The sequence below is a fragment of the Gadus morhua genome, chromosome 5 (assembly GCF_902167405.1).
Source record: "Gadus morhua chromosome 5, gadMor3.0, whole genome shotgun sequence".
NCBI classification, from domain to species: Eukaryota; Metazoa; Chordata; class Actinopteri; order Gadiformes; family Gadidae; genus Gadus; species Gadus morhua.
In genome coordinates this window covers 709,757-723,145 of record NC_044052.1, presented here as the reverse complement: position 1 = coordinate 723,145, position 13,389 = coordinate 709,757, and the positions used below count along the sequence as shown (strand labels likewise).

At 41.6% G+C, this 13,389-nt stretch overlaps 2 protein-coding genes across 6 annotated transcripts in view; both read left to right on the top strand.

The window, feature by feature from the left end:
- Nucleotides 1–4,934, top strand: part of gphna (gephyrin a) — a 49,014-nt gene extending 44,080 nt beyond the window's left edge. For 3 of the 5 annotated variants that reach the window (XM_030355950.1, XM_030355947.1, XM_030355948.1), the window contains 4 exons: nt 1,169–1,272; nt 1,638–1,734; nt 2,608–2,742; nt 3,257–4,934. In XM_030355950.1, coding sequence (XP_030211810.1) covers nt 1,169–1,272; nt 1,638–1,734; nt 2,608–2,741 — 335 coding nt within the window. In that variant the 3' untranslated portion in view covers nt 2,742; nt 3,257–4,934. The remainder of the gene's footprint in view (nt 1–1,168; nt 1,273–1,637; nt 1,735–2,607; nt 2,743–3,256) is intronic. The other 2 variants (XM_030355951.1, XM_030355949.1) reach the window with 1 other exon arrangement.
- A 259-nt stretch (nt 4,935–5,193) lies between these two features.
- Nucleotides 5,194–13,389, top strand: part of pals1a (protein associated with LIN7 1, MAGUK p55 family member a) — a 58,871-nt gene continuing 50,675 nt past the window's right edge. The window contains exon 1 of the mRNA XM_030355952.1: nt 5,194–5,455. The gene's annotated coding sequence lies outside the window, so the exon portion shown is untranslated. The remainder of the gene's footprint in view (nt 5,456–13,389) is intronic.

Here is a 13,389-nt window from a genome sequence, read left to right as displayed (position 1 = left end):
TGGTGCCAAAATGTCCTGCTCAATGTAACCCATTTGTTTTTAGCCGCTCACAGAGGTCGCCATTGTTCTAAAGCCTCATTACTCTCCAAAAACCCAAACCCTGGTGATTACCAATGACCTGCCATCCACAACTCAAAGGCTTAGTCCTTGAGTCTTGTTCTGTGTCCCAGGCACGCATTAACACATGTCTTCATGAGGGATTCCTGATCCCATGTAGCTCGCCATTTAAACTGGATCTGCATTTCACTATTGGTTTCTAAAGCGTTCACAATGTGAATAGACTGTTGTTGAGATGTTCACTCTGACAATTAATTAAAAATTTAAAAATATATATATATAAAAACAGGAGGATATTCTGACTTATGTGTCCACATAACACCAGTATAACTTGTTAAATTAGTTCAGCAGAAATGTCGTTTAGCTGTCAACAAAAAAGGGTTTTCACATGTGTACCTGCATCTCTTTACCACACTTATTTTTTGCTGTCTGGATGTGATCTTGTCACACCTTAGACATGTTTTAGTGCCAGGTGTGTGGACAGTTACATTATGTTTCCATCAGAGGGATACAGCTAGAGGGATTAATCCATACTTTTGATCAGTTTTAAAGGTGGAAATAGCACAGTTTACCACTGCTAAAATGCTTAGTCATTTAAGAAACATTTTTTGTAACACATGCAAATATGGTTAGCTGTCCCCATTAGAAATATATCATAACATCAGTTTGTTAGATTAGTTGACTTTGAATGTAATTGTTTTTGTTGTGGATGGTACTCAAAAGGGGGTTTGAATTCAAGGAGGTGTCACGATTCCTCTCTTCCATGTATAAAAATGATTAGTCTGTCTGTAGAAATCCAGAATAATAATCTGTTAAAATCAGTCAGGAATTATTAAAGAATGTTTTAATGTTTTGTCATTTTTGCAACCATTTTTCACATGGTAATATGGGCCGTCTTAAGTTATAACATTTTGATTACTAGGTCTTAAAAAAAGATTTAAATTATCCTTTATCATGATATGATCTTGTTTCTTTGCATGTGTCAAAATCAAAAACCGAGCACTGGAGAGTGTGAGGTAGAAGTTAAATACCTGGCTGTTCTATCCTATTCTATCTGCGCCATCGCTACTCACCCCATACAAACCCAGTGTTGTCATGTGCCGTTTCCTAGGTAACCCGGTGTCTGCAGTGGTGACTTGTAATCTGTTTGTGATCCCTGCTCTGCGGAAGATGCAGGGTATTTTGGACCCACGGCCTACTATAATTAAAGCCAGGGTAAGCCAGTGTAACATTTGTTCTGTATGTAGAAGTAGACGAGAATTAGTGGGCATCTCTTCTAACTTCACTAAGATAACGTGAGTATGCCTTGCCACAAACATAAACGATTGTGTTTGCAGCAATTTGGACATTGATTCCTAAAGACCAAAGTGCTTTTGTTTGCATTTGTGGTGAGAATGTCCTCATGGTAAATGTTTTTGACTCAATGCTATTAAAGGCTATATACCAAGACTGGTATGCTCCTTTTTAAGTACGTTGAAATGTCTATCCCTTAATCAACTTATCTGACACCATCGTTCAAAAAATGCCTGTCAAAGTTGTATCTTGAATGTACTATTGATTGGTGTGTGTGTGTGTGTCAGTTGTCTTGTGATGTGAAGCTAGATCCCAGACCAGAGTACCATCGCTGCATCCTCACCTGGCACCACCAGGAGCCACTGCCCTGGGCCCAGAGCACAGGTAACACACCTGTGGCCATCCGTCCCTAGAGAGCACAGGTAACACACCTGAGGCCATCCACCCCTAGAGAGCATAGGTAACAAACCTGAGGCCATCCGTCCCTAGAGAGCACAGGTAACACAACTGTGGCCATCCATCCCTAGAGAGCACAGGTAACACACTTGAGGCCATCCACCCCTAGAGAGCACAGGTAACACACCTGTGGCCATCCGTCCCTAGAGAGCACAGGTAACACACCTGAGGCCATCCACCCCTAGAAAGCACAGGTAACACACCTGAGGCCATCCACCGCCAGAGAGCACAGGTATCACACCTGAGGCCTTCCGTCCCAAGAGAGCACAGGTAAAACACCTCTGAGGCCATCCGTCCCTAGAGAGCACAGGTAACACCTGAGGCCATCCGTCCCTAGAGAGACCTGATGGCAGGACGAACCCCAAGCAACCCATCACACACACAATATCATGAAATACATTACCCAACAGAAAGCTACACATTTAGGCCACGGTTTGTGTTTATTCTGTATCCAATTTTTGTATAGAGACCCTACACACGAGTCCACACGCCACATATTGCATATCGCATGTAAAAGATTTTTGGAACCTTTCGAGCCTCGTATCTCGTATATTTTGAAACCTTGTCTAATTTAACAACCGTCAATCAAAATACCAGGATGGCTGTTGATGGTCGGTCACAAGTCAAGGTTGTCAGACTGCTGTTCAGAGGAGCACACGCCTCTTCATCGTTCTCCTCCTCTATATCTCCTCACTCACTCACTCACTCACTCACTCACTCACTCACTCACTCACTCACTCACTCACTCACTCCCTCCCTCAGTGTATTATGTCTGTAAACAGCTCTCCGTTCCTCCTCCAGGTAACCAGGTGTCGAGCCGGCTGATGTCCATGCGCAGCGCCAACGGCCTCTTGATGTTGCCGCCCAAAACGGAGCAATACGTGGAGCTCCACAAGGGGGAGGTCGTGGATGTCATGGTGATAGGACGGCTATGATGCAAGTACCTTTAGAAAGAGTTTTAAAGAGTTCCTCCCCGTTTCCTTATCAGTTCAACCTTTTTATAGGCGCCATGTGTGAGTTTATCGCGGTCCATGCTCACGGCGTGTCATCCGCCTCCTGGATTTGTTTCCTTAGCTCTGCAATGCGCACACAGCTGTCAGCAGCAACATTAACGCAGGCCTTAGCTGATCCTCAATGCCATAGTGGTGTGCGGACTCTCTATACTATACTGTACCATAAATCCTCCTTTAGGTTTCTGTCATCCAGCTTTTATAACGAGACTGTATTGCTATGTTGCTGTAAACAAAATATATTGAAACCTTCATTATAATCTAAAGGCAAGGAAGTTCGGTAATGTGTAACTATACGTCATCATCAAAATCTATTTACTTTAGAATAAACTAAAGTTTTTTGTTAGTAACCAAAGCTTTAAGATGGAGGTTCTCCGCAGTTCATTGTTTTGTCGTTTATGTGTTTTAACAATCTGCTCCTGGTTTGTTTGCGTTCCCAGGTTACGATGTCACTCGCTACTGATTTACCTCGGCAGCGCCAGGACTTCCTGTCCGGACAGGGTATCGGCAGCAGGAGCAGGAAGTGATGCATGTCTACCGGGTCAGCATTAGCTGTGATGTCATATGCAACAGCCAATTAGAGCCAGGGAAGGGTACAGAGCCCTGGGTTCTGCTGCCAGGAGAACACTGGACTCAATGAAGAGAAAAAATATAAAAAAAAAGAAGAAAATATATGAAATGAGATTTATTCTGTAATATTATTATTATAATTATCCTGCAGATAATGGTTATTAATATTCAAAATTATTATTCTATTATAATTATTACTATGGTTAAAACGATCATCTCTGTTGTCATCGTGACCTTCCCTGAATCATTGGTACGTCCTTGTAGATATCCATGTGGCCCTCCCCACTTCTTATAGCCCTTGATTCTTCACATCTCCTTAGTCTTTCATCTCCTTCATCACTCGCCGCTCCCTGCCCTCTTCCTCCTCCTATGTTTTTCCTGCTTTTATTCTTATTCCTGCTGTTTATACTATTTATCCTGCTCATTTTCCTTATCTTCTGTCCCAGTCTTCTCTGACATCAGGGACTTCGTTCTCCCGCTCATATTGGCAACACTGCCATTCCATCATCCTATTAATGTTGTTTTTTGTCCTGTGTGTGTGTGTGTGTGTGTGTGTGTGTGTGTGTGTGTGTGTGTGTGTGTGTGTGTGTGTGTGTGTGTGTGTGTGTGTGTGTGTGTGTGTGTGTGTGTGTGTGTGTGTAAAATATATCCTGCAACACTGTTAACCCTGACATTACAATCACATTCAGGTGCTCCTTGTAAGCTTGCTTACAGCTTGTAAACTGACACAGGTCAGCTTTCAGGTGGTTGATGAGGTCAAAGGTCGAGAGGTCACCGTAAAGTAGACTATTTCGCGCAAATAAACATGTTTTTTAATGTACAGGAATAAAATAGCCCTTCTGGTGAGCAGAAGTATATATCAGGGCTTGAAGATGAGATCAGACCTTCTATTTTTGGTGGTTGGATAACGGATGAGGAGCGGTTCTAGAGGGGAGAACCTGCACTAGTGGCATTGTCATGTTCGCTCTCTCGCTTCTAGAAGTTGACATGCTTGGTGCCAAAAAAACCCAGTGTGGGGAGGGGGATGAGACCCAACCCGACCCTTGACCTTCAACTTAAAGGGTGTGATCAAATATTAAACCCATTAAAACACACCCCTGCTCCTAACTCTTCCCATGTACCCATTCCCGTGGAAGGGAGGACGTTTGGGCACAGCTACTATTGAAACGGGGTACGTGTTTAACGTTGTTTAAGATGGGCTCATCATTCACTCATTATAAATCCCTGTGCCAGAGCATGGGTTTTCCCAAAGCGGGTGGACTTAAGGGAGGCTGGTGGGGAAGGGGGCATCTCAAACCATTTTCATTTCATTTGAGTAAAAAGAAGCAGATGATTTGATGAACTGCCTTTGTATTGACTTATTATCAACACTGAACTCGGTGTCACTGCACAGACTTACAACATTATGACCAGCACTTGTAACGAAGCAATGCCACAACATTCTCCTACTAGTACTACTGGATAGATATATAACGAAGAGGATGTTTTTCGTTAATATTATTGAAACTGAAGATGAATTATTAAAGATGCTCCAGATTATTCTCTACCTTCATTTTGCAGCGTCTCTATTTATCCAACTCTAATCTCATATGTACGTATCTATTCATATGTCTCTCCCCAGCTTTATTCTCAAGTGAATCAGAGTCATGTCCAAACCTGCGTATGATCATGCATGCACATGTATGTATGTGTGTGTATATAGATATAATTGTGTGTGTTTATTTGATAACATTTTGTAATGTTGTTTCTCCACACTTTAGATTCGATTTTTGTTGCGCAAGAATGACTGAACACTGCCCCCTGGTGGTATGAGGCAGTCTTCTGATAGAAGGCCTGATCTGATTGGTCGAGAGAGCATTCCTTCCACGATATTAGCCAATCACACGCATTGTTTCATCTGTGAAAGGAAAAACGACCCCTCCCCCGAAGTTCTGGTATAAGTGACAGACGGAGAAGGGTGAGGTCTGCTGTGTTAACCCGTGTAAATACTCATAAGTGGATTTATTAAACCGTTTTTGACCCGGATTCACACGTTTAAGGGCCATAATAACGGAACATCAGGCAGTATTGTGAGTATTTCGTGTGTTTTTGTCCGAAGTGTCTTTGTTATCAACAGGTACGTGTGCTGTAGCCAGTGTTGCCAGATTAGGCAACTGCACCCTGCGCGCTGAACCCTGGCCGCAGCCAGATTAGGCGGGAAATCTAACCCAATCTGGCAACACTCGCTGTAGCCCGCTAGCTGGTTAGCCGCTAACCATAGCATGTTAGTAAAATAACACTATAAAAAACAGATTTCGTAACTCGGTTCGGATTTTTAAGCGGACTATTACTTCATGGTTGATCATTTAAAGTTGTTTTAAATTTTATTATCTATGACTGCAACAGCAGAGGTGCTGAGCAGGACCTCTACTAGCTAGCTGTCACTACCTCTTGTGAGTGTTTCAATACTTTGTAATTTGGTGAAACGTCCCACAGGTGAACCCTGATCTAGTATAATGTGTGTTTTAGCGTCAGTATCACTTTATCTCCTAGCCAGAGAGAAGGAGCAACTGCAAGGTGTGTATAATCACCATTTGCTGACATACATACATACATACATACATACATACATACATACATACATACATACATACATACATACATACATACATACATACATACATAATGTAGGCATCCACATATCAGTTTATAATCACCAGGATACAAACTGATGGAGGCATCCACATATCAGTGTATAATCACCGTCATACATACTGACGAGGGGCATCCACAAGATATCAGTGTAACAATCATGTTGCTGATTTAAGCACAGATTTAGGCATCAAAATGCAGTGTCAAGAGTCGACTGCATTAAAGCAATTGTATGAAGTAAGTCCAACAGTTGGAAACAAAATGTTTCCTCAACGACGGTGGTTCAATAATACAATTATGAAAGGTTATTTAATCAGACATGGTTCATTTTAAGCTTGAGCACCGTGAAATTAATCAGTCAAGCATTACTATTGTGACGTCAACGTCACACTCTGCCAGGTTTTGGTGAGATATTGATGTGACTTTATAAGAAATCTGTTTAATATTTTTAGAATAGTGGTTATTCTATAGAAGGCTAGGCCATTAATCCTGTTTATTTACTGTGAAGTGTAAATTAAAATGATTGTCAAGACAAAGATTGTCAAGACAAGTGATAATGTGTAATGTGACCAAGTTAACAGTGAAAACAAACAAGCAATGCAGTGTCTCTTATGTGTGTCTAGAGATGTCAATTGAGCAATAACACACAGGTGTGAGTGTCCCTCATTAATTCAAGACTGTACCACCCTTTGATATGGGCATCCATCTGTGCCCCAAATAATCATTTTTTTTCGGGGGGATTGGGTCACAGCAGACAATAATGGTGGTATCACATGATCAAACGTGGGGAAATACAGTAGTGAAGGAGAGAGGGTAGGAAAGGCACATTGGGCCATAGGCCAGCACAACACAGTTGTTCTCTGTTCTCTGGAGATTTGTCTCTCTCGTTCAATCTATCAGATATTCCTCTCCAACTTGTACGGCAGACTAAAGGACAGTTGAAATGCAGGTAGGTCTAGCAGGAGCGGTTAACTGATTAAATGCAGGCCAGACTATGGAGTACACCCTAACCCTAACACCCCTAGCCCTAACCAATATCACAGGAAACTAGAGCCAGATTTTAGTGGTCTTTCTTTCTTGCTTGCTGTATTGAGGCACTGGTGTGAGTGCTATATTTGAAAACTTGGCCAACTTAAATTTCAATAAAGACAGACTGCTTTGATCATAAAAACAAAAAAAAAGTATTGTACATTGTGCAAGATTTCAATGGAATTGCACAGCAGCATTAACGCTTTTCAAGAAATGCACTTTTCTGGATGACGGATTGCCAGAAATGAAAAGCCAACGTGATTGGATTATATGACCGAATTAGCAGCCTGTTGTTGTTACTAGGTATTTGATGTAGGAGGAGCACAAAGACCTGGGCTGTGAGGAAACAGATGTCTAGGTGCTGGGTGACAAATGGACCCCTATGCAATAAAAACATTAAAAAAAGTATTTAAAGTGAATGAATCTGTTCAAATGAATTAACAGCTGAATGAAAACATTTTCACATCTAATAATGGCTGCCACCAAATGTGACTCTTGAGCCCTGAACCAGCCCGATTGTCCAAATCCAAACAAAAGGTTTAAACATTTAGTAGGAAGTGGAACAAAGTATTTATGTTCTATTCTAATTTCTGCTGGCATTTTGTTCTCTCTACCTTGATAAGATACAGACTGGTACTTTGTGGGCGTAGGTGTGGAATGTAGAATAGATAAGAGTCGGTTCAGCTTCTCAGAAGGACAACACACACCACTCCACTGCAGTTCTCGGTGTTAAGTGTGTCACATGATCTATTTTGTTTACATTAGTAGTTCATGTAGCTGCACTTTTTACATTCCTCACTCTTTTCCTCCCTATCTCTCTTGAGACCATGCAGCTTATTTCAACCATCGTCCGAAATTAACTTTTTAGCTCACCTGCGAAGGGGACTGGTAGATCAAAAAACTAATGGCCAAGCAAATTCTTTACCAGCCATAATTAATTGCCTTTGTTGTGTCACAAATGCATGCGTTTCAGTACATCACATTGAGGAGTATTGTTATCATGGGTTTATCATATTCTGGATTGCTTTTTTTTGGTTTTCACACTGAAGGGTTGGTTTATGCTTATTATTTCTGAAGGAGTATTTGGCATTATGGACTACTTTAGATAATAGCAAGCACAGATGTGGTCTTATTGTTTAGTTGTGATCGTTTTAGATTACTTCCACTCGATGTCGGTAGACTCGATGGTCAATGGTGAAATGATGGGCAAGAGGCGGAGAACTACGTTCCAATCGAGACTACGTGCGCTCTGTTTGTACGGTAATCTCAGATCTCTAGAATCAACGACGTACTGTGCATTTAGAGGTTTCCGGTTGCTAGTCCCTTCGGTCAGCACGAGAGACGAGTGGATTTCAAAACCAGTTAGACGTCTCTTTTCCATGGGTCTGAAACCATGTGTCTCCGCTTCCTATGCCTGCGGCTCAACAAAAGTAGTTAACGTTATGGGGAGATTTGTATTGTGATATTAAGGATAAGATAATGTCAAACGGAAAATTCTGCAGTGATATTGTCGCACCGATCAGTTTTTTTCTCTTATCTTTTATAAATCTTTATGCGTAACGGTAAAAACTCCCATTCCCGCTTCTGCATCCCCTACCCCCCGGCTTTCGGATCAAATATTTGCAATCTAGAACAACTACGATTGGACAATATGTAAATTAGAGCTGGGTTTCGATTCAAATTTCAAGAATCGATTCGATTCCGATTTTTAAGTTTCAGAATCGATTTTTTCAGATTTTCTCAGATTCCATTCGATCCGATTTTGATCTGATTTTCGATCCGATTTCGATACGATCCGGGGGTTAATGTTATTAAAAACCGTTTCCTTCACTTCATGACTGTGTAGAGAAGCAACATATTAAAACTAGAATTATATCAATATTAAACAACAAATCTTACAAGTATTGGTAGTTACTGATGGCTGGAAGACTGATGAAAAGGTTAAGGGTCAATCTACCTTCAAGAAAGATAATTCAGGACAATAAATGGAGGACATCATTGAGGTGACTATATCTGCAACAGTGGATTCCTACTGGGACACTAACCAGTGCATTATTATAATGCTTGAAAATAATTAAGAATTCACCCAAAAGCGGTTGCTACCAAAAGCATTTTTAATTTAAAACTGCTCACACTTAATAAACTGAGAAGTACTGAAACTGGAAGTTTAAAATGTAAACATTGAGCATTTTTCTTTAAAGTGCGAACATAAGAACAGAACATTTTAAACTGTAAAAGCACTGAATGGCGTCTATATGAGCATGTTCAAATCTTTTCTAAAACCACACTCAAGATTTGTTTTCAAGAATATGCAGCACCCTAAGTGTTCAGGGGAATCCCATGAATATTTTCCATGAATATATAAAATATAAATTTTTAACTTATAAAATTTAAGAACATATTTGGTAGGGATGGGCGTGAGGAATCGATTACTCGAGTACTCCTCGTTACAAATGAACTCGGTTGGTGGACAGGCAAACTCGAGTTTGCATATACAAGTTTTCTGAAGCAAATGTATCAATTTTCTGTCGGCGCCACTAACGCATGACGTGGGCACAAAGAAAATTAAATGCATCCATTTCCATGGCGCGTTCCGTGCCGTGTGCAGGCACGCCAGAATTCAAAAAGTTAAGAGATGGCGGTTAAAGCAAACCGCAGCGAAGAATTTAAATACTTTAAAGAAATAGGAGATCATAAGGTGAAATGTAAAATATGCCAAGCGAAATTGAGCTACCAGAAAGTACTATGCGGCAACATATGCTCCTGAAACACAACGGTGAGTTCGGGAAAGAAGACCCGCAGCAACGGTGAAAGTGAAAGTGTGTCGGCTATTTTCACCGCCGCAAGACGCAGCTGTAATCCCGGGCGTTTAGAGAAGATCACAACGCTGAGTATTTCCATAGTCCATTTGCTGCCGTTTTATTTGCAGCTTTAAGCATTTATTTGCAATGGTTAGGCTACTTGTTTCGTTTTTTTTAAACTGTTACAGGCACACGCATATTTATTTTTGTAAGGAAAATGTGTTTTGAACGTTTGCAAAAATAAATAATGAATACTCTGATAACTCTGACTGTTTTGATGGAGAATAAGCATTACATGTTTGGTTGGTAATATTGCCGTTCATCATCAGGCCTATTCCTGCTGCAGATGCGTTGCATTCTAAAAATTGATTTGATTTAACGAGTACTCGATTGACTCTCGAGGAATTCATTCGATCACTCGAGTTTGGAATTTACTACTCGTGCCCATCCCTAATATTTGGACATGCCCATTGACAGCCATTGTAAAGACAATTGAGACAGTCCAAATAAGCCAAATAGTGGAGACTGCCGCAAACGTAAAAAAATATTACTCTAAAATATTGTAGAGAACTCAGAAAGATGGCTTAATGTTCAAAATAGTGCTCTTTTCCTTAAACATTTTAAGAGAAAATTAACAGAACATTTTCAACATTAAACTAGAACTGCAAGCAGTTATGCAGGTGTCCAAGAAGTGTGCATTTCGCCGGCACAACGCGACAAGAAATGTGCGTTTCGCCGGCACAACGCGAAGCATGTGTTCAAAACGCTACCCTGAACCTGTGGATACAAAGGATTTGACTGTGGTAGGAGTAGCGAGAAGTCAGTGTAGCGTTTTCGCGGCGAAATTTTGTAGAAGATATACAATTTCCTCGTTTATTGCGCCCCCTAATGGCGAAATTTTCCGAGATTTTTATCGTACGACATTAAGGTTAGCACCAACATGTGTGCACAATTTGGACTCGTTCCGATGTGTAATTTTGAATTTTTTGGATTTTTGATTTTCCACGTCTAATTTAGCTCATAAACCAATATTCAAAACGCTACCGTTTCGTCGTCAAAGGTCGGATCAAAAAAGTGTTTCATGCATTCTTTTGGTGTAGGTCTGAAGATGTCGTGTGCAAAGTTTTGTGTCGATTGGTCAAGAAATGTGGGAGGAGTAGCGAAAAAACATTTTTGCGGTTTTCGCGATTTAGCGAAAAATATTCATAGACGCAAATGGGCGTGGCCTAGGCCAAAAGATGCAGCAGACTCCAGTGCATCTGTGTGTACAAGTTTTTGGACTCTGGGAGGTTCGCATGTGTTCAAAACGCTACCCTGAACCTGTGGATACAAAGGATTTGACTGTGGTAGGAGTAGCGAGAAGTCAGTGTAGCGTTTTCGCGGCGAAATTTTGTAGAAGATATACAATTTCCTCGTTTATTGCGCCCCCTAATGGCGAAATTTTCCGAGATTTTTATCGTACGACATTAAGGTTAGCACCAACATGTGTGCACAATTTGGACTCGTTCCGATGTGTAATTTTGAATTTTTTGGATTTTTGATTTTCCACGTCTAATTTAGCTCATAAACCAATATTCAAAACGCTACCGTTTCGTCGTCAAAGGTCGGATCAAAAAAGTGTTTCATGCATTCTTTTGGTGTAGGTCTGAAGATGTCGTGTGCAAAGTTTTGTGTCGATTGGTCAAGAAATGTGGGAGGAGTAGCGAAAAAACATTTTTGCGGTTTTCGCGATTTAGCGAAAAATATTCATAGACGCAAATGGGCGTGGCCTAGGCCAAAAGATGCAGCAGACTCCAGTGCATCTGTGTGTACAAGTTTTTGGACTCTGGGAGGTTCGGTGTGGGAGTTATAGCCCCAAACGCGTATTCCTTGGTATAGCGCCACCTAGTGACCGGCGTGTCTGGATTTTGTTATCTGAGTAGCGGTGCCGATTCTGGATCTAGTCATGCAATTGGCGCGTGTGCGCCATTTACGGTTTGGGCTGTGGTTCCACTTTCACGGGGAGGTAGTATAAAAATCCTTACAAAAACAATAGGGATCCAACCTGTTGGCTTGGACCCCTAATTACAAAAACAATAGGGATCCAACCTGTTGGCTTGGACCCCTAATTAAACTGTCAGTGACACTGACTAACTGTAAACAGTCACTGGATACACTGCCCTTCTGTCAATTGCCATCACTTGGGCAAAGAAAGATTTTTCTGCAGGAACAGGAGCTGATTTGCATGCACTGGAGTAAGGCAGCTTCTTTTTGCAGTGACAATATCGCCTGTGGTTGAAAAAACCCTTTCAGATGCCACACTGGTGCCAGGGACACAGAGATATCGCCTTGCCATCTGAGCCAAAAGGGGAAATTGATCCTCATTCTCTCTCCACCAGGTGAGAGGATTGTCATGCAGTCCCGCAGGTCTCCTTGCTCTGTACAGTAGGATCTCATCTTCTGCCTTCTCTGTTGGAGATTTTGGTGCTGCCTCCTCCTCTTTGAAGGCCTCCCCGAGGAGACACTCCAAGGCACTGGATGACACGGGGTCAGGTTCAGGGGGTTGGGGTGCCACATTCTCCTCTCCATCAGCATCACCGCTCTGTGAGAGAGAGTAGAGAGAAAATGTACATACAGAGCTGTGTCAGTAAGAGAGGAGTTGCTTCATATTTTTTTCACAGGGGTTCTGCTTCTTTCATATTACGTTTAGCATTACAGACAGCTTTATTCAGGGCAACATACAAAGAGGGCATGCATAGCAAATTACTGAGTGTGGTGGAATGTAGCCTACAGCAGTATACAATTAGTACAAAATAAATTATTCAATTAAAATTCATCTTGTTACTTACATTAGATGCTTTTTCTAGGTAACTGACTGCTTCAGTCCTGAGCTTGGAAAAGGTGCTCTCTCGCTCCTCTTCATTGAGAAATGGAAGGGCTTTGAAGCGTGGATCAATAGCGGTGGCGATATGCAACAGATCCTTCTGGTTCACATATCTGAAATGTACATTTCACACATAATTCAATCTATGCCATCACAGGACAATGTTTTATTTTTTTTTACATTAGGTTTCCTTTAATACACTCACTCACTCACTCACACTAGTGGTCAGCACACACACACACACACAAGTTGTCACTTTCCTCTCGCTCACACACAAGTTGTCACTTTCCTCTCACTCACACAATTCCTAAGTTTTCTCTCCCACACCCTTAGCATAGGCTTACCTCGTTTGCAGGTTTTTCTTTATCTCCTCCTTCATCTCCTTAATAAGCATGGAGTCCTCTGGCTGGCTCGTCATCTCCATGATAAGCAGAGAATGCAGAGGTGCAATTACTGACAGTGTTGGAGTCTTCTCCTCCGACATCACCTGTGTCGCTCTTTTCATGGGTTTTAAAGCTTTAACCACATCCTCCGCATCTGTGATATCGTCGTCCTTCAAAGTGCAGAGGTCTCTCTCATTACGGCGAACCTCGGGGGAGAGCAGGGCGGCAGATATCGCAGGCTGCTGCTCGAGAAATCTCTCCAGCATTTCAAGTGCGCTATTCCATCTGGTTATCAC